Source organism: Lipophrys pholis (genome assembly GCF_963383615.2).
Source record: "Lipophrys pholis genome assembly, chromosome: 8".
In the NCBI taxonomy this organism is placed as follows: domain Eukaryota; kingdom Metazoa; phylum Chordata; class Actinopteri; order Blenniiformes; family Blenniidae; genus Lipophrys; species Lipophrys pholis.
The window spans coordinates 25,691,076-25,710,560 of NC_137630.1; the positions used below are offsets into that span (position 1 = coordinate 25,691,076).

The window sequence follows — 19,485 nt, forward strand, 5'->3', positions numbered from 1 at the left end:
TGCAGCCTTTGCCCTTTCCGTATCGTGCCTATAAAAATGACTCCTGCTGGAAACCAAAGCACAGCCGGCCAGTCGTCAGTAGACAGGTTGCCATTTCACAGCTTTTTCTTTTTCTTTTTTTTTTTTTAGATAGAGGGACAACAAAAATTTCTGCTTAATACATGACAATGCAGTTACATTTCAGTTGTTCCAAATGCAATTAAAATTCTTTTTTTTGCTGTTGTTGTTGCAGGTATCGCAGAAGAAAATTCAGAGTTCATACAACATGGCTCGACTAACTATTTTGTCTGGTAAGTCACTTTGTAGTAGTTATTTTTGTCTATTTAAAGGTATTGACTGTGCAAGAATACATATGAATATGTTTGGTGGGGTTTTTTTTTTCTTTCAGGGTTGTCACTTTTGATATGTCTTCAAACGGGTATGGCTAAAGTATTGGTATATAAATATGTGTGTGTACTCTATTATTAAAATACAAAACTACACTAATTATTTCTGTTCTCCAAAAGTGTCTTCAACAAAACTGGTGTGCTATTTCACCAACTGGTCCCAGTATAGACCAGGGATAGGCAGATATCTGCCTACTAATGTAGATCCACACCTCTGCACTCACCTGATCTACGCCTTCTCAATCGTCAACCCTTCTAACAAGCTGGCAACGTTCGAATGGAACGATGAACATCTGTATAGGTCCTTCAACACACTCAAGAGAAGGTGAGTTGTTCCTCATTAGTGCTCACAATAAACAAAAGCTGAGCAATTTTGGGGAATAATTGGAAATTGTTTTTTTTTTTGTTTTTTTTTACAGTAACCCTCATCTGAAGACGCTGCTAGCGGTCAGAGGCTGGAACTTTGGGACCTCACAGTGAGTCCACACACACAGATTTTATTTTCTAATATAAAGTTATATATCACAGTTGCTGTAAATTGTTGTATTTGTCTTAGATTTACCATCATGGCTTCATCGCCCGCCAAACGCCAGAGGTTCATCCGGTCTTCCATTAGATTTCTCAGACTGCATGGCTTTGATGGCCTGGACCTGCACTGGGAGTACCCAGGAGCACGAGGAAGCCCACCAGAGGACAAGAGAAGGTTCACAGAGCTTTGCCGGGTCAGATTGAAAATCTATACTTCCCCTACTCCGTAGCATTGAGAATATCTTTCAGAATATTACAGGACAACCATATAGCTGATACTCTGCAGGAGTTTTAGTATTGTCTTTATTGTGGCTGGTAACATATTTGCTTATATTCTGTGTTCTGTCAGGTTACTGTTTGATTTAATTGGAGTTAAGCAGGCAAGGAGCAAAACACATTCATGTTTATCTCATTACATGAGAGAAGTTTAAAGCAGAAATGTTTAAAAATCCAGCTCAAGCAGCATCTTAATCATTGTGTTGCACAGCTAATGTTGCTGTAGCTTCTGCTGAAAAAATGGGCAATATATGGTCACTTAAAGACAAATACACATTATCCTTGACTATTTTTTCCAATTCATTTAGGAATTTGTGGCTGCCTTTGAAAAAGAAGCTGCTGAGACCAGGAGACCTCGTCTGATGCTCACAGCTGCAGTTGCAGCTGGGAAGGCAAACATCGACAACGGCTATGAGATTGCCGAAGTGTCAAAGTGAGTTTGTTTGACGGAGTCAGGGACATTATAAGGAAATGCTGCAGTTACCATGCAAACAGTGTGTTTTCATAATGCTACAATACTGAAAGATCCTTCACACACTGTAGAATAACCAATTCATTCAAAGTGCAACCTTATATACAAGGTTTACTACAAAAAGTCCATTAGTAATTGATATTTAACCACTCTAAAAAGTTATTATCTTCAATTAAAAAAAAAAGAAAAAAACTAAGCTCTATTGATAAAGTCACTGATAAGTTGAAAATTGTCTTGAGCAGCTCTAAGACGAAAAGCTTTAATGTGAGTAAAGGCCTCTTCATACTCCATAAGAACGAGACGAAAGTTCGGCAGTGCGGGGTCCTGCCGAACAAAATTACATAATTTCCTTCGGCCAGCTTGTTCTGGCCGAACAAATTTGTTTCAACTGTGCCAACCGCCCTGGCCGAACTATGTAGGAGCCGCACTGCCGAAACTTCTGCACTGCCTTGTGCTGCGCATGTGTGTTCTAGTTCGCTCATGACTATCGGTCACATTTTAATCATATTTAGCTTTTAACAGCGCTACTGTACGAGCACTGCAGCTCGTTAAAATGTCGGCGTGCAGGCTGACGTGATGCACCTGAACGCATCACAAACAGCTGTCAGCTCCTGTAGTTAAAACCGGACCAACATCGCGCTCTGCCAAACCTTCATTTTGTTCTTATGGAGTATGAATTGGCCATTAGGCAGTGAAAGAAGGAACCATGAAGTCCTTAAAAAAAGTGAAACCGGTCTCTGCAGGACTTTGCTAACCAAGAAGACTCTTTGAATTACACAGCACAGATTACTTTAATTCAAGGTGTAAATACAAGGCAAAATCCCAGATCACAATCTTTTTAATCATGTTGTGTCTGACTTAACAGGATTTTAGATTTTATTAATGTCAAGACCTACGACTTCCATGGAGCATGGGAAACTTTTACTGGTCACCACAGTCCTTTGTACGGGAGTTCTTCTGACGAAGGCGACAACATCTATTACAACGTAGTGAGTAAAATGTTCATTATTCAATAGGAGGCTTGATACTTAAAAGTTCCCCTGTATCAAACTATCCTCTATCTCACAGGATTTTGCAATGAATTACTGGAAAAATCATGGAGCTCCACTCGAAAAGCTCATTGTTGGCATGCCCACCTATGGGCGCACATTTCGAACAACATCAGCTGCTCATGGTGTCGGTGTACCAGCCAGCGGAGTCGCCTCTAATGGACCCTACACCCGAGAAGCTGGCATCTGGTCCTACTATGAGGTTCATTCCACAGATCATAAAAATCGATCTAATTAAAGACATAAAGATAAAATCATCAAATATATTGAAAATGTTCAAGTATAACTGTTCCATTTCTCCAGATTTGCAGCTTCCTGCAAGGAGGCAGCATGCACTGGATCGATGAACAAAAGGTGCCGTATGCCATTAAAGGCAATGAGTGGGTCGGCTTTGATAACAGACAGAGCTTTAAAATCAAGGTAAATGCTCCACATCTATTTTTATAGACGTAAAACATGATAAGAGTAATCTATGAGGGCTGTTACTTGTGGATCACTGTGTTGTACAGTAATAAAAGAACAACAACTGACAATGAAGCTGCACTGTGCAACTTAACCAGCATTTTATGACTAAGATCAAGATGGCATTTTTGTTACAGTAATTCATACCTGCAGAAAGTGTTTGGATTCATTTGGTGGGAAAGTGTACAAACAAGGACTGCACAATATGTATGGAATTGGGGATACTGATATATGCTTTGTTTAGAAATGTGATAAAACTGTTTGATGATTAATACTTTGTAGGCAAAGTATCTGAAAGAAAACAAATTTGGAGGAGCCTTCATCTGGTCTTTGGATTTGGATGATTTTGCCGGGCGTTTCTGTGGACAGGGAACCTATCCCTTAATCAGCTATCTGCGTTCCCTTCTGGTCTCAGGTAAACCAAAACTTGACCATGTTATCATTCATCCTCTCCACCTGAATTAAATCTTCCTCAAGCAATCTTTAATATATAAATGTATTTCACATTAGTGCCCGTTTCATCTCAAACCATTGCTGAGACGACAACCACTGCAGAAGGTCTCACAACACCAGCTGAACCAACCACCCCAGCAACCGCTGGATCCACATCTGCAACTTCACCTGCAAATACCCCACCGACAGATCCTACAACCACTGAAAAGTATCCCACGACAACACAATCTGAAACAACCACACCAACAACTCCTTCCACAACACAATCTGAAATAACCATACCAACAGATGCTATAACCACACAATCTCAAACAACCACACCAACAGATCTTACAACCACGGCAAAGTATCCCACGACAACACAATCTGAAACAACCACACCAACAGATGCTACAACCACACAATCTCAAACAACCACACCAACAGATCTTACAACCACTGCAAAGTATCCCACGACAACACAATCTCAAACAACCACACCAACAGATCCTACAACCACACAATCTGAAACAACCACACCAAAAGATACGACAACCGATCTTACAACCACTCCAAAGTATCCCACGACAACACAATCTGAAACAACCACACCTACAGATCCTACAACCACACAATCTGAAACAGCCATACAAACAGTTACTACAACCACTGCAAAGTATCCCACAACACAACCTGAAAGAACCACACAAACAGATCCAACAACCACACAATCTGAAACAACCACACCAACAGATCTTACAACCACAGCAAAGTATCGCACGACAACACAATCTGAAACAACCCCACCAAAAGATACGACAACCGATCTTACAACCACTCTAAAGTATCCCACGACAACACAATCTGAAACAACCACACCAACAAATCCTACCACAACACAATCTGAAATAACCACACCAAAAGATACGACAACCACACAATCTGAAACAACCACACCAACAACTCCTTCCACAACACAATCTGAAATAACCATACCAACAGATGCTACAACCACACAATCTCAAACAACCACATCAACAGATCTTACAACCACTGCAAAGTATCCCACGGCAACACAATCTGAAACAACCACACCAAAAGATACGACAACCACACAATCTGAAACAACCACACCAACAACTCCTTCCACAACCCAATCTGAAATAACCACACTAACAGATGCTACAACCACACAATCTCAAACAACCACATCAACAGATCTTACAACCACTGCAAAGTATCCCACGGCAACACAATCTGAAACAACCACACCAAAAGATACGACAATCACACAATCTGAAACAACCACACCAACAGATCTTACAACCACGGCAAAGTATCCCACGACAACACAATCTGAAACAACCACACCAACAGATGCTACAACCACACAATCTCAAACAACCACACCAACAGATCTTACAACCACTGCAAAGTATCCCACGACAACACAATCTCAAACAACCACACCAACAGATCCTACAACCACACAATCTGAAACAACCACACCAAAAGATACGACAACCGATCTTACAACCACTCCAAAGTATCCCACGACAACACAATCTGAAACAACCACACCTACAGATCCTACAACCACACAATCTGAAACAGCCATACAAACAGTTACTACAACCACTGCAAAGTATCCCACAACACAACCTGAAAGAACCACACAAACAGATCCAACAACCACACAATCTGAAACAACCACACCAACAGATCTTACAACCACAGCAAAGTATCGCACGACAACACAATCTGAAACAACCCCACCAAAAGATACGACAACCGATCTTACAACCACTCCAAAGTATCCCACGACAACACAATCTGAAACAACCACACCAACAAATCCTACCACAACACAATCTGAAATAACCACACCAAAAGATACGACAACCACACAATCTGAAACAACCACACCAACAACTCCTTCCACAACACAATCTGAAATAACCATACCAACAGATGCTACAACCACACAATCTCAAACAACCACATCAACAGATCTTACAACCACTGCAAAGTATCCCACGGCAACACAATCTGAAACAACCACACCAAAAGATACGACAACCACACAATCTGAAACAACCACACCAACAACTCCTTCCACAACCCAATCTGAAATAACCACACTAACAGATGCTACAACCACACAATCTCAAACAACCACATCAACAGATCTTACAACCACTGCAAAGTATCCCACGGCAACACAATCTGAAACAACCACACCAAAAGATACGACAATCACACAATCTGAAACAACCACACCAACAGATCTTACAACCACGGCAAAGTATCCCACGACAACACAATCTGAAACAACCACACCAACAGATGCTACAACCACACAATCTCAAACAACCACACCAACAGATCTTACAACCACTGCAAAGTATCCCACGACAACACAATCTCAAACAACCACACCAAAAGATACGACAATCACACAATCTGAAACAACCACACCAACAGATCTTACAACCACAGCAAAGTATCCCACGACAACACAATCTGAAACAACCACACCAACAACTCCTTCCACAACACAATCTGAAACAACCACATCAACAGATCTTACAACCACACAGTCTGAAACAACCACACAAAAAGATCCTACAACCACACAATCTGAAAAAACCTCACCAACAGATCCTACAACCACACAATCTGAAACAACCACACCAACAGATCTTACAACCACTGCAAAGTATCCCACAACACAACCTGAAAAAACCAAACCAACAGATCCTACAACCACACAATTTGAAACAACCACACCAACAACTTCTACAACCACTGTAAAGTCTCCCACAGCAACACAATTTGAAACAACCACCCCAGCACCCGCTGGGTCCACAGCTGCAACTTCACATTCAACCACCACAGCAGCCATTCATGTAACCACAGAAGGCGCAGTGAGCACCACCAGAGTCACCCCTCCACCCGCTGAAACTACCACAAAAGCTGCCTCTGGAGATGGTTTTTGTGTTGGAAAGAAGGATGGCAACTACGTGAATGACGAGAATCCCCACACCTTTTTTCAGTGTGTGAATGGAATTACATACATTCAGAAATGTCCTGCGAATCTTGTTTACAATGCTGCGTGTGATTGCTGTGACTGGCCATGAATAAACGTCTTTTTTAGGAAAGAAAATGTGTTTATGAGCACTGCACTGGTAGGACATGTTTAATAAAATAGAAGTGAATTATCCCAAATCAGCCTCACCTTACTGAGTTTTAGTTTTAGTATCCTATCTTGATTTTTACAAGTATTTCTTACAAGCAATATTAAGTTGTGGATGAAAATTTGCATTCGGTAGCAAAGAATATTGTATTCGATTTGGTTTTCAGAGCAACATTTGTTATTCTTCCTCTCTAGATCTGAAAAGTAGCACTAAGTTTTGTGTTGTATTATCAAAAACAAAAAAAATTGCAAGCTATATATTTATTTATTTTTTAATTGTTACGCACTGAAATGTTTATGATAAAACCCTTTTTTTTTCTTTTTCTTTTTTTTTGGGGGGAATCAGCTGCTTTTATTTGAATCACCTGGATGAAGCAACAATTTCATGGCCTCAACCAAAGGATGTTTTTCTTTGTTTAGAGTTAATGATTGTCATGGTTTGTGTGAGACAAGAGACAGCTATTCAGCTCTTTGCTTTTTCACTTTGCAAGAGCACATTCAAGCAAAACCATCATGAGTCGGCTCATTTTGATCGCAGGTAAGCCATAATAATTCTCGGCATGAAAAAATTCCTCAATACCGTCTGATATTTCCATCTGACTTTATGTCCAAACTTTTAGGCCTCTGGCTTTGTCTTGGCAGTTTGGGTGAGTTCATTTAGCAGAATAGCTTTTCACTTGTTACATTCAGAGATACCCTTCAAAGATTAATAAACATTTTCTTTTTAGTCTCATCCTACAGACTTGTGTGTTATTTTACCAACTGGTCACAATACAGGCCTGGCACTGGGAAGTTTATGCCTTCAAATATTGACCCAAACCTTTGCACTCACTTAATCTATGCCTTTGCTGGTATCAATGAGGCAAATGAGTTGGCTACTATAGAATGGAATGACGATGTGCTCTATACATCCTTCAATGAACTCAAACAGAGGTTGGTTCCTTTCTTTACATTAATATAATTTTTATATAAAAAATTTTTTAACACAAAACAAGTCATAGCAACTGACATAATCTCTCTTCCCATAGAAATCCAAACCTCAAAACTCTGCTGGCTGTTGGAGGCTGGAACTTTGGAACACAAAAGTGTGTTATTTTGTAATCAGTCATAAATAGAGTTTAATCTTCTGTTTATCCAGTCGATTCTGAATGTCTGCGCACACCTTTGTACCTGCTCCCCTTTTATGACATCATAGGCTATTAGTACAAATATACTGAAATAATTTTTCTTCTGCTAAAGTGCTTTGTTTAATGCTCACGTTGATGAATTCCACTTGTAGTAAATTCACTTGATGGGACGTCATTAAGGTTTGCCAACACATAAAGTTTCCTCCAAAAGACAAAACATTTTGCAGCAAAGTCAAAACTACGGGATCAAAAGACTGATCAGTATTGTGGAAATCTGATGCAAACAAGTTGAAGCAGCAACTTGATGTTGACTTTAAGTATCTTTATTTTTTGTGCAAGAGAGAGAAGTGTGCTAAGGGTGTATATGGATATGAACCTATGAGTAAAAAAATCTTTGATGGTAAAGTTAAAAAAAACAAAAAACTCACCTGAGAATCAGATTTTGTGGGAAGAAGTTGGAGGATTAAAAATAAAACCTCTATTGTAGAGTAAATGTGGAGAATGTTGAAAGGGATGTGCAGACTTTCTCTCCATATACAAGTTTCTGACAGCAATTATCTTTTTGTAAATTGCTACCCAGATTCACCAAAATGGTATCAACACCAGCCAACAGAGACACTTTTATCAAGTCTTCCGTCAAACTGCTGAGACAATATGGTTTCAATGGGCTGGACCTGGACTGGGAATATCCTGCAGCAAGAGGAAGCCCACTGGAAGACAAGCAGCGATTCACCCTTCTGTGCAAGGTCGATTTAAAAATCATTTGTATGACGTTCAAACACCAGTTATGATAAACCCTGAAGTGGTTTCCTTCCATTTTATGGTTTTTAGGAGCTCCTCCAAGCCTATGAGGCTGAGGGAAAATCAACTGGGCTGCCGAGGTTGATGATCTCTGCTGCTGTGGCAGCTGGGAAAGGAACCACAGATGCTGGTTATGAAGTTGCAGAAATTGCAAAGTATGGTGGCACTTTATCCTGCACATTATCCCTATAACACTCTGGTTTCTGTGAACTGGGATTTTTATGCCTTCATCAGGTATGTGGATTTCATTAACGTGATGACATATGACTTCCATGGTACTTGGGAGAGCGTTACAGGACATCACAGCCCCTTATTCAAAGGATCCCAAGATACTGGCGATAATGTCTACTTGAACACTGTGAGTAAAGGATTTTGATTTTCTTTAAATATAAATATGTACTGTTTTCATGCTATCGCTGCTTCTATTGCTGTTACAATGAAGAACATATTTTCTGGAAAACTGGAAAAATCTTTGGAGGAGCTACTCTTTGCACAGCTGCCATAGTTTTGATAGAGCACTCAAGAAGTTTAACGGGTGATGTGTTGATTAATTCAAAAGAACAAATGAGGGCAACTATATTTTTTAAATGTATGTAAACCAAATGTTTAGGCTGCTAAACCTTTTGATAAACATAATAAAAATTGTGGCTCACAAATCAATGAGGTGAATAAATATAAGACAAATAATTGTGTGAACCAAACATAAATGTCTCGTGTTTATTGTTTCAGCTGTTTTTTGCTCAAAGTCTCCTGTGATTGATGTTAAATTGGTATTTGTTGAATTCACTAAACTGGTGAACGAGTACTACCATTTCCCCTCTATTATATTGTTCACAGGAGGCCTGATTGGTGGAAAAACACAATTACTGATGCACAGCATTGGTAAAAGTTACACAGCATTTCAATGAGACTTTGACTTTCTTTCATTGTAAATTTCAGGACTTTGCGATGAGGTATTGGCGGGACAAGGGAACCCCTGTGGAAAAACTCAATATGGGCTTTGCCACATATGGGAGGTCATTTAAACTTGCCACTGAGTCCAGTCAGGTTGGCTCGCCTGCCAGCGGTCCCGCCTCTTCTGGTCCTTTCACGAGCGAGGGTGGATTCTGGTCCTATTACGAGGTGAACTCAGTAAATGTCGATGCTATTTTACTTTTAGGCCACTGCTGCGTTTCGATAGTGCTTTTAACATAAATCCTAACACTCTGTTTAGATTTGCACTTTTCTTCAAGGGGCTGCTGTTCATCTAATCGAAGATCAAAAAGTCCCGTATGCCACCAAAAACAGAGAGTGGGTCGGATACGACAACCAGGAAAGCTTCAATACCAAGGTATACGCAACTCTGTAGCCTCAAACCACATGTAAGACGTTATTGATTGTTTTACAGTTGAAAGACTTTGGTAGAAGGAATTCAGTTATTGTTCTTTTAGGTTCAATACCTGAAAAACAATCATTTTGGGGGAGCTTTTGTCTGGGCTCTGGATCTGGATGACTTCAATGGGCAGTTTTGTGGAGGAGGAAATTATCCCCTAATCAGCTATCTGCACTCTCTTTTGGCCTCAGGTAAGAAAAAAAGTATGTATTAGTATAGTGTGCTAAATAAAACATATAATCTAAACCGTTTTTTTTTTTTTTTTTTAATTCTCTAGATCTTTCTCCTCTTCCAACTACACAATCTTCACTGAATCCAGTCACTCTGCCTACGAATCAAGATAATCGTCCCACACCATCGAGGCCCAGACCCACAAAACCGACCTCATCCAATGCCAATGGTGATACTTTCTGTGCGTCTAAGATCGGTGGGGTCTATGCCAAACCTGATGCCCCAAATTCTTTTTACAACTGTGCCAATGGCATCACCTGGATCCAAAACTGCCCGGCTGGTTTAGTCTTTCGAGACAGCTGTTCATGCTGCGACTGGCCCTAAAAATGCCTTGAAATGACAAAAAACAAAAAAAAAAAAAACAAGAATGTTGAACTTCAACGAGAGTTTGTTGATTTACTATCTCCTAACTCGATCTTTCAACATTCCCAATGAGGTGTTATAATTCAGTTTAATGATCATTGTATGGGTGTAGGTTTGTTTTTTAGTGCTCATGGTGTCAGAAGCCACAGAAATATTACAGATGAGGTGGCTGTGTGAGATGAGTAGTTATTGAAAGCACCTGCAATAAGTCTGCAAAGAACACACAATGTTACAATAAATCTAAAATATCAAAAGATTATGGCTGATCCCTGTCTTCATTTCAAGTTTCACTCTTGTTTTGTACACTTAAAGCATCCTGATGTCTTCTCCTATACAGGAGAGAGAGAGAGAGAGAGAGAGAGAGAGAGAGAGAGAGAGCGTCTTTTTATATTTTCATGTAGGTACTGTATGATTGTCTCTCTTTCTCCAGGGTGTGCCTGTTTTCATCTAGGGATTCATTCTATTCTCTTCTAATGTACTCTGTCAATCCATCAATCCATGCTGTTCACTAGACTTGACAGGCTAGTTTAATCAAATGGTGGAAAGGTCAGGTATTTTAACTCATTGGGTGCGTCACCCAAGGTATTATATGACCTCGGGTTTCCATTGTGTTTGCGGTTTGGACCAAAACAGCTCTTTTATAAAAAAAAAATTTAATTTAGGAATCGGAATCTTATTATTGAATAACTCACTGACGTAGTCCTACCCACAGGTTCAGCCACATTCTTCCTTACTATAAATATTTAACCTCCCTCACTAACGCACGCACAGTCACTTGCTGCCTGATTGATGCCTGAAACCCAAGAAGGATGTCAGAAGAACTTTGAAGGTACTATTGACTCAAGAACATCAGTTCACAGTATTCTTTTCAGTTGTAAATGTATTTGTTTCATGCTAAAGCTCAAAAACATCTCATATATAATATTTGTTCCTCCATGCACAGTGTGATTTCAAAATATCCTTCTTCGTGTTCTTTTTCAACAGTTCTCAAGAGCATTGAGATTTTGTGAAGGCGACATCAAGAGGTGATAAAGGTAAGCGAAGCCTTTAACGTATATTCCCTTAAAAAATGTATGTATCTTAAATTTAACTTTAATGTTAGTTTGATTGCACTCTCCTTTAACCATCTCAGACTTCCCTTAATCAACACGACAATCCTCCTCATGTTTGATTCTAGTGAGACTCTGTATAGATCACCCTGTCGGACAGCTCCACACGAGCGTCCTTTATCACTCTGCGTTCTGATTTGCCACCAATCTCTTCCAGAACACACCACTGCACACTGTACTACTCTGTAATCTGCCCATCAATACACACTCCTCAAATTCACTGATTCATGCTCATCTGCAGTTAACTTCGTATAAATGGCATCTGTTATCTACAACACAACTCAACTTTCCTCGTTGGAAAATCCTCCCCCCCGCCCAAAAAAACCTGCAAGATCAGCAGTCTGAAGTCTTTTTTCAAAGTCTCGTTGATGGCACAGACTTCCATATGATTTTTTTTTTCCACAACAAAAAGATTTTGTCATGCAAGAAAGGTTGGATTTGATTTACTTTATTGAAACTTGTGAGTAAATTTAATGTCTTCCAAAAGGACGTTAAAACACCTGGTCTCAGCAGCATGATGAACCTTTTCTTTAAAAGACAGACGCTATGTGTTCGTCTTTGTCGTGGGAACAAGTCTCTGAATAAAGAATCTGTGACTGAGCACTGCTACCAGCAGAACTTTGACGATGGCTGGTTTAATCTAGGAAATCATCTTACTGTATATATAGAGCTGCTCAGGCTGGTTTAATCTAATAACAGTTGTAAAGTATTTTATCAGTGTGATAACTGCAAATAATGTATGTAGCACAACAAGGGGATTGTATGTTATCCCCTCCCCCCTCCCCCTCAACTTCTCTTCTCCTCTCTCTCTCTTTGTGCGTTCCCCCCCCCGGTCGTGTACGGCAGCCATGCCAACTTCTAATAAAGGCAGCAACAGGAGGAGACTTCAGGTCTCTCCCTGTTGCAAGAGCAAAAACCGAAGGCTCTCAATCACATCATATTGTTGGTCCAAGCTGCCGAACAGGACAAGGGCGAAAAAATTAATAAATAAATAAAAATAAGAACTTTGACGATAACTTCAATAGAAAAAGCTAATTACAACGCTTCTAAATTAGTTTATCATTCAATATACAACCACATTATATTCTTAAGATTGTGACGTGTCTCATCATATAGGAAATATAGAATAATTAAGCAAATGTCAAACGGGCATTGTTTCCCACGTTGCAAAGAAAATCAGTAATTCACTGACATTAAAAATAATTGTCTTACAGGTGTCACTGTTTGAGACACTGACAGCTGCATAATATAATAATAATTTGTATCACACAAGCTCAACAAGGTCTTCAGTGTGTATTTAGGGGGTGTGTTGCACAAGGATCTTCCCTTAGATTTCCCATCATACATTTTTGTGAATGAGGTTATAATTATTGTAATTTATTTAAAGAAAGTGACACAAACTATTTGCTTTGCGCTACTTGGGAGTTTGTTTTTCCACTGCAGAATGCCTCAGCAGCAACCTCCTGCTTATTTTAGCACATCTCACTCCCTGGAAATACCACTAGGCAAGGCAACTTTATAAGGTCACAATCGTTAGTAAAGCTCGGGTGTGTCTACATTTTCTCAAAAACACCACTCCTTTGTCCTTTCTCATCTGTTCTTTTGTAATATTTGTACCCTGCAATTACGGATGCACATATAATTTGAGGTGATTAAAAAGGTGAGGCAGCTTTTGCTGTAAGGTTTTAATCCACAGTATTTAAGTCATGAATTATAAATGAAGAGCAGAAGAATCTAACCTCCTGAAATCTCCCAGGCACCATTTTGGTTCTCGATCTGGATATTAGAAGTTCTTGAAAGAAGCAGATGCTGGTGACAACAACAAGAAGCAGCAGCAGAACAACTGATATGAAACTACAGACATGCAGATGTAGTTGTTGTGAAGTTAATGTTAATTCAAGATTGTTAGTTCATCCCAATGTCAGACCAATTATGCTTGAGTAATTTCAATAATACTCACTGCCCAAAGCAATGGTTTTTACATTTGTCTTTTAAAGCATTATTTGCACTTTCAAAATAAATGCAATTTCCAAATATCAAACTTTCATATTTGGAAATGACATAACATTGAATAACTGTGTTTTAGTGTGATTCAGGTAAAAGCAGCTAACTCAGAAAGAATTGTGGATTTTTTTTTTAATAGGGGACAGGCATGTTTAAAAAAAAAGAAGTTTGGATGATTGGTTTAGATTAATGACCATATATGTTGCATTTCAATGCAGGAAGCACCACAGCTTGACAATTCCCACAACAAGTGCAAGAAATGAATTTGTAGCTTACATGTATTGACTGATTTCTCATTAGTCATGCAAATGGAATGAAAAGATGACAGAAAACTATTTTGCAGCTGCTGTAGTTCTCTGGGATGTTAGGACGTTGTAATTACTTTCCGATGGTGTTCTCAACATTAATGATCACGTGAGGCATCATGATAAATGCTTTCTTGTTGCAGTTTGTGTTTATTGTTCCTCGTCAATTCTTCCTTCAGCAAAAGACCAATCCTTCATCTCCTTCTTGACTTGACGTGACCCATTAAAGGCTCAACCACCATGTTGAAGCTAATTCTGATAGCGGGTAAGGTGAAAAGGAAAGCATCCAATTATTTTTCTTTATAATACTTTCAACCAAATATTCACCAAGTCTCACACTTTATAGGTCTCTGTCTTGGGTTTGGCGGTTTGGGTGAGTTACGCAACATGTACTCACTTTTGACAGTCAGAAATATAAGTGACTATTGAAATGAAAAATAAACAATTTATTTTTTCCCCATCGTGTCCAGTCTCATCCTTCAAGCTCATGTGTTATTTCACCAACTGGTCGCAATACAGAGAAGGTGATGGGAAGTTTTTGCCTTCAGACATCGATCCAAACCTTTGTACCCACATCATTTTTGCCTTTGGTGCCATTGATTCGATGAATAGATTGGTCACTACTGAAGCCAATGATTTAGAGGCCTATGCATCCATCAATGGGCTGAAAAAAAGGTCAGTTCGTTTTTGCCCCTGCAGCATCATTGTGAATAAAATGTGATTAAACAAAACTATCTTGCAGCTGAATTAATCTATACATCTATTCCCACAGGAATCCAAATCTTAAAACTCTTCTGGCAGTGGGAGGCTGGACTGCTGGATCAAAAATGTACTTTTTATTTATTTATTTATTTAAAAAGTTATGAGTGGCTGTTAATACCCTGTATATACCGTACAAGTATGTATAGATGTGTCTCTTTGAGAGCAACTTTCTTTTTTCGTATCGCTTCACAGGTTCTCCAGAATGGTGTCAACAGGAGCCAACAGACGTACATTCATCCAGTCTTCTATTACATTTCTGAGAAATGTTGGTTTTGATGGACTAGACCTAGACTGGGAATATCCTGCACAAAGAGGGAGCCCACCGGGTGACAAGCGCCGATTCACTTTGCTATGCAAGGTCAGATTAATAATGACTGTTCTGATGTTCAACGGCTCCACGTAAATCATGAAGTGACTCTTCTTCCACTCTGTTTCTCACAGGAGCTCCGGAAGGCCTACGAGGACAATGGAAAATCAACTAACCAGCCCACGTTGTTGATCACTGCTGCTGTGCCTGCTTCAAGACAATCGCTTATAACCAGTTATGAAGCTGAGATCGTAAAGTACGGTGATACTTTGAAATCGTTGTTATCTCTAGAAAGAGCTGTTTCGGTGAACTCAATCTCACTTTTTTTTTTAATCAGGTATCTGGATTTCATTAATGTGATGACATATGACTTTCATGGCGCTTGGGAGAGTGTCACTGGTCATCACAGTCAATTGTACAAAAGGCCTGAAGAGACTGGATATCACATTTACCTGAATGCTGTGAGTACATTAATTCATGTTTTTAAACTGTAGACTCCTTCCTTCCTTCCTTCCTTCCTTCCTTCCTTCCTTCCTTCCTTCCTTCCTTCCTTCCTTCCTTCCTTCCTTCCTTCCTTCCTTCCTTCCTTCCTTCCTTCCTTCTTTCCAAACTTCCCTGAGGAGTTTGGATGGATGGATAATAAAAAGTGACTGAACAGAAAATCTGTATTTGGTGACACTTTGATACCTTTGTAGGCACTTTTTCTAAGCACTCTGTGTGGATGTTGGAAAAACAGACCACAGATCTTCTGTGGATACTTGACTGAGGAAATCCCTCAGTCTCTTCTTGTAACTCCAAATGCACTCAACCCTGAGGAGATGGCTCCTCTGTGAGGGCAACATCATCCCTTTCAAGACACACTGTTCTTATTTACGCTAAAGATAGTTCCCTGATTGCTGTAGTTGATGAAAAAGGGGCACAAGAAAAGCAACATTCAACAGAAGCCAAGATAGCGAGCTTAAAAGGCTGATAAAAGTGTATTAAGGACCAATTGTAGAAAAAAGCAAATTAACAAGGCAATATTTGCATTCCTTTTCTGATAACTCAACATCACCAATAGACCAGTCTTATAATGACTCTGGTTGATTGAAGCATGCCATTATTTTTCCTCCACTATCTCTCTATTCACTTTGTTATTTTTACATTCTAGGACTCTGCCCTGATGTATTTGCGTGACTTGGGTGTACCTTCAGAAAAGCTCAATATGGGCTTTGCAACATACGGGCGAACGTTTCGACTGGCCACTCAGTCCAGTGAGATTGGAGCGCCTGTCTCTGGCGCCGCCTCTGCTGGCGCTTTCACAAAGGAACCCGGATTCTGGTCATATTATGAGGTGATACTAGGGATTGTTTATTGATTAGAACCTGCACTCTTTGTCTTGTTATTCGCCTTTTTTAGGTGACTGCTAGAAGACACTAACCACAGCTTTAACAAGATTGAATATGTGTATGCTGGTTTTCTTTTAGATTTGCATGTTTCTTGGAGGAGCCACTGTTCGCTTTGCTCAAGAAGTCCCATATGCCACCAAAGAAAACGAATGGGTCGGATATGACAATGAAGATAGCTGTAGTGCCAAGGTATGTACAACATTCGATGTTGCTCATCAGCTCTGTAGCCAAATACCAAGTGAAATATTGTGGTCGTGCTATTGTTCCTTTAGGCCAATTACATCAAAGAAAACAACTTTGGTGGCGCCTTCGTCTGGGCGATAGATCTGGATGACTTCAACGGGCGGTTCTGTGGAGAGGGAAACTATCCCCTCATCCGCTGTCTGTACTCTCATCTGCTTTCAAGTAAGAAGCAATAAGCCTGTTTTCATGGCCATTGATAAATAATAAGAGTAATGTGATCATTGAAAGTATTAGATCACACATGTTTACAGGCACTTCAGAAAAGTGATCATTGGATGTAGAGATGTGGTACTCAAATGTCTTGCGCCGGGAAACATCTGTGTTGAGGGTTTTCATTTCATTCTACATGAATTGTCTTTCCTCTTCACTCCAAGAATTATTTTTCGTCAACTTTCTGCTCCTGCATGTCATGTTTGTTGTCTTTTGTCTTTCTCACGTGACTACTTTAATTATATCTTATAAGTGCATAGCTATAGCAGGGAGAAAAAAAATCCTATTGAAGGATATACATGCACAAAGACATCAGAGTATTGAGGATAAATCTAGGTGTAATCAGATTTATCATAATCAACATGATCATGACATGGACCTGATCAGATGCATATCATTAAATGACTTCTAGTTTGCATGTAAACGGCTCACAGAAATATCAACGAATCCCCATCCAACAATTCACTGAATTTAAAATTCATAACTTTTGTTCCTCCCACCAGATGTGCCACCACCTCCTGATCCAAAAACCACCAAAAGTCCAGTGACACCACCTCGGCCACAGACTCAACGCCGCACCACTCCAAAGCCGAAAACTCCGGAGCCCAAAACTCCAGAGCCCAAAACTCCTGAGCCCAAAGCTCCTGAGCCCAAAACTCCTGAGCCCAAAGCTCCTGAGCCCAAAACTCCAGAGCCCAAAACTCCTGAGCCCAAAGCTCCTGAGCCCAAAACTCCAGAGCCCAAAACTCCTGAGCCCAAAACTCCAGAGCCAAAAACTCCTGAGCCCAAAGCTCCTGAGCCCAAAGCTCCTGAGCCCAAAACTCCAGAGCCCAAAACTCCCACCGCTCCGTCATCCAACAATCAGGACTTCTGTGTATCGAGGGCTGATGGACTCTACCCCAACCCCAGTGTCCCAGGCTCTTTTTACAACTGTGGCCACGGCATCACACACATCCAACACTGCGTACCAGGGCTGGTCTTTCGAGACACATGCAAATGCTGTGATTGGCCGTAAAGGCACAAAACCGACACAAGCCTGTTGACTTTGTGTGTTTGCATGAATCTACTGTTAATCCCCAAAAAAATCTAACTCTTCATAACTATGGGGGTGGGGGGGGGACTCTGACTCTACAGAAGCTTCTCAAAAATGTGTAATATAAAGGAAGTCAAATTGTTCCAAAATCTAATTATACACAGTGAAACTTCTTGTTGGTAACTTCTGTATCAAAAATGCTAGAAACCTGAATGTGAGTATAGAAATAACTGGCCAAACGATTGACTTTCTACAAATATTCTAGCTTTTTGAGGTGTAACTTGTATTTCCTTTTGTTGGATAACCTCGATGGATTTAGGGGGGAACTTACCTTTGTTTCCTTGCAACAACAAAAAAAAAACTGATGTTGGTTTGTGGGTGTTGATTAATTGTATCATATAATAAAGGTGTCAGTCAGCAAACATAAATCAAGATGTCATCTCATGTATTCAAGTGTGTAACATCTGGATTGATGGTTTTTGTCCATCCTCAGTCTGGGGTCAGGTTATCTGGACTACTAGAAGATTTTGAATTTTAGTTTTTTTAACTGCACATATGTTGTTGCCTCTGAGGGATTTAGACACAGCACTTTCTACGCACCTCTTTTTTTCCCCCCAATGTGGACTGCAAATAATTCAAAGTTAATGAATGAATGAATCAAATCAATACGGTTCCAGTGGGAGTTGGCGGATCTTTACCGTCTGGAGTTTGCAGGTTGCATTGTGAGGCTCATAAAATAGCTTCATAGCATGAACACATCTTTTCTGTCAAATTTACCTTAATGCTCTTGTTCAGCCAAATCTTGGGAACGAGAGCAGACAAATCGTATAAATCAAATTTTTAAGCAAAGCAATGTCGATGTCCTCACATGAGTGAACATTACACCCACCTGCTGAACACTGAAAACATATTCTGGCATGGTGAAGAAGACAAAAAAAACAAGAGCATAAAAAGAAGTGCGAGTCGAGCTTTTATTAAATCAGTGTAACTCATTTGTCAGTGCAAGAACATTTCACAATAACCCAACTTCTTGACCTGATTCAGGACAGAGAAACTAAATTATTTAAAAAATTTGAAAAATACAGCATTTGCACAAAGAGCAGCATCTTTCTGTTTCATTTGTAATGAACAGTAAAAATATGTTTTGGGCACATGTTTATTCAAACTGTAAAAACCAGTAAAGAAGGTATTTCAGAATGAAAAACTGTGTTTATTTCTGTTTATAATAGCAACATATATTAGAAAATTAATACAGGTCATAGGACTTTATTTCTGTACGATAAGGTGCTTTTAAGTAAATCCACAATCGCAGGTCAACACTGCATCTTCTCGCACTAAAAAGAATTTCAGTTTTATGAGACTGAGAATCAGAGCTTTTAATGCAGATATTTAATATCAATTTCAATCAGTAACAATGCGTTGGAATACT

General features: G+C 39.7%; 2 protein-coding genes across 4 annotated transcripts; both read left to right on the plus strand.

Annotated features, from left to right (window-relative positions):
- The first annotated feature begins 260 nt into the window (after positions 1-260).
- LOC308113238 (acidic mammalian chitinase-like) lies at positions 261-10,953 on the plus strand. 2 transcript variants are annotated; one of them, XM_080469311.1, is made up of 11 exons: positions 261-290; positions 389-418; positions 507-711; positions 806-862; positions 8,509-8,674; positions 8,760-8,884; positions 8,964-9,087; positions 9,669-9,851; positions 9,943-10,059; positions 10,160-10,292; positions 10,379-10,949. In XM_080469311.1, the coding sequence occupies exons 1-11, from the start codon at positions 266-268 to the stop codon at positions 10,654-10,656; spliced, it is 1,443 nt and encodes a 480-aa protein (XP_080325437.1). In that variant the 5' UTR covers positions 261-265; the 3' UTR covers positions 10,657-10,949. The 2 variants fall into 2 exon arrangements, with proteins under 2 accessions (XP_080325437.1, XP_080325436.1); XM_080469310.1 differs by lacking the exons at positions 261-290; positions 389-418; positions 507-711; positions 806-862 and adding exons at positions 7,190-7,339; positions 7,422-7,448; positions 7,530-7,734; positions 7,830-7,886 and having other exon boundaries at positions 10,379-10,953.
- A 235-nt stretch (positions 10,954-11,188) lies between these two features.
- On the plus strand, positions 11,189-19,019 carry LOC308113237 (chitinase-3-like protein 1). 2 transcript variants are annotated; one of them, XM_080469309.1, is made up of 14 exons: positions 11,430-11,524; positions 11,680-11,729; positions 14,293-14,378; positions 14,460-14,486; positions 14,584-14,788; positions 14,886-14,942; positions 15,068-15,233; positions 15,317-15,438; positions 15,520-15,643; positions 16,333-16,515; positions 16,649-16,759; positions 16,843-16,975; positions 17,527-17,663; positions 17,830-18,981. In XM_080469309.1, the coding sequence occupies exons 3-14, from the start codon at positions 14,354-14,356 to the stop codon at positions 18,064-18,066; spliced, it is 1,527 nt and encodes a 508-aa protein (XP_080325435.1). In that variant the 5' UTR covers positions 11,430-11,524; positions 11,680-11,729; positions 14,293-14,353; the 3' UTR covers positions 18,067-18,981. The 2 variants fall into 2 exon arrangements, with proteins under 2 accessions (XP_080325434.1, XP_080325435.1); XM_080469308.1 differs by having other exon boundaries at positions 11,189-11,524; positions 17,527-19,019.
- Positions 19,020-19,485: the final 466 nt, after the last annotated feature.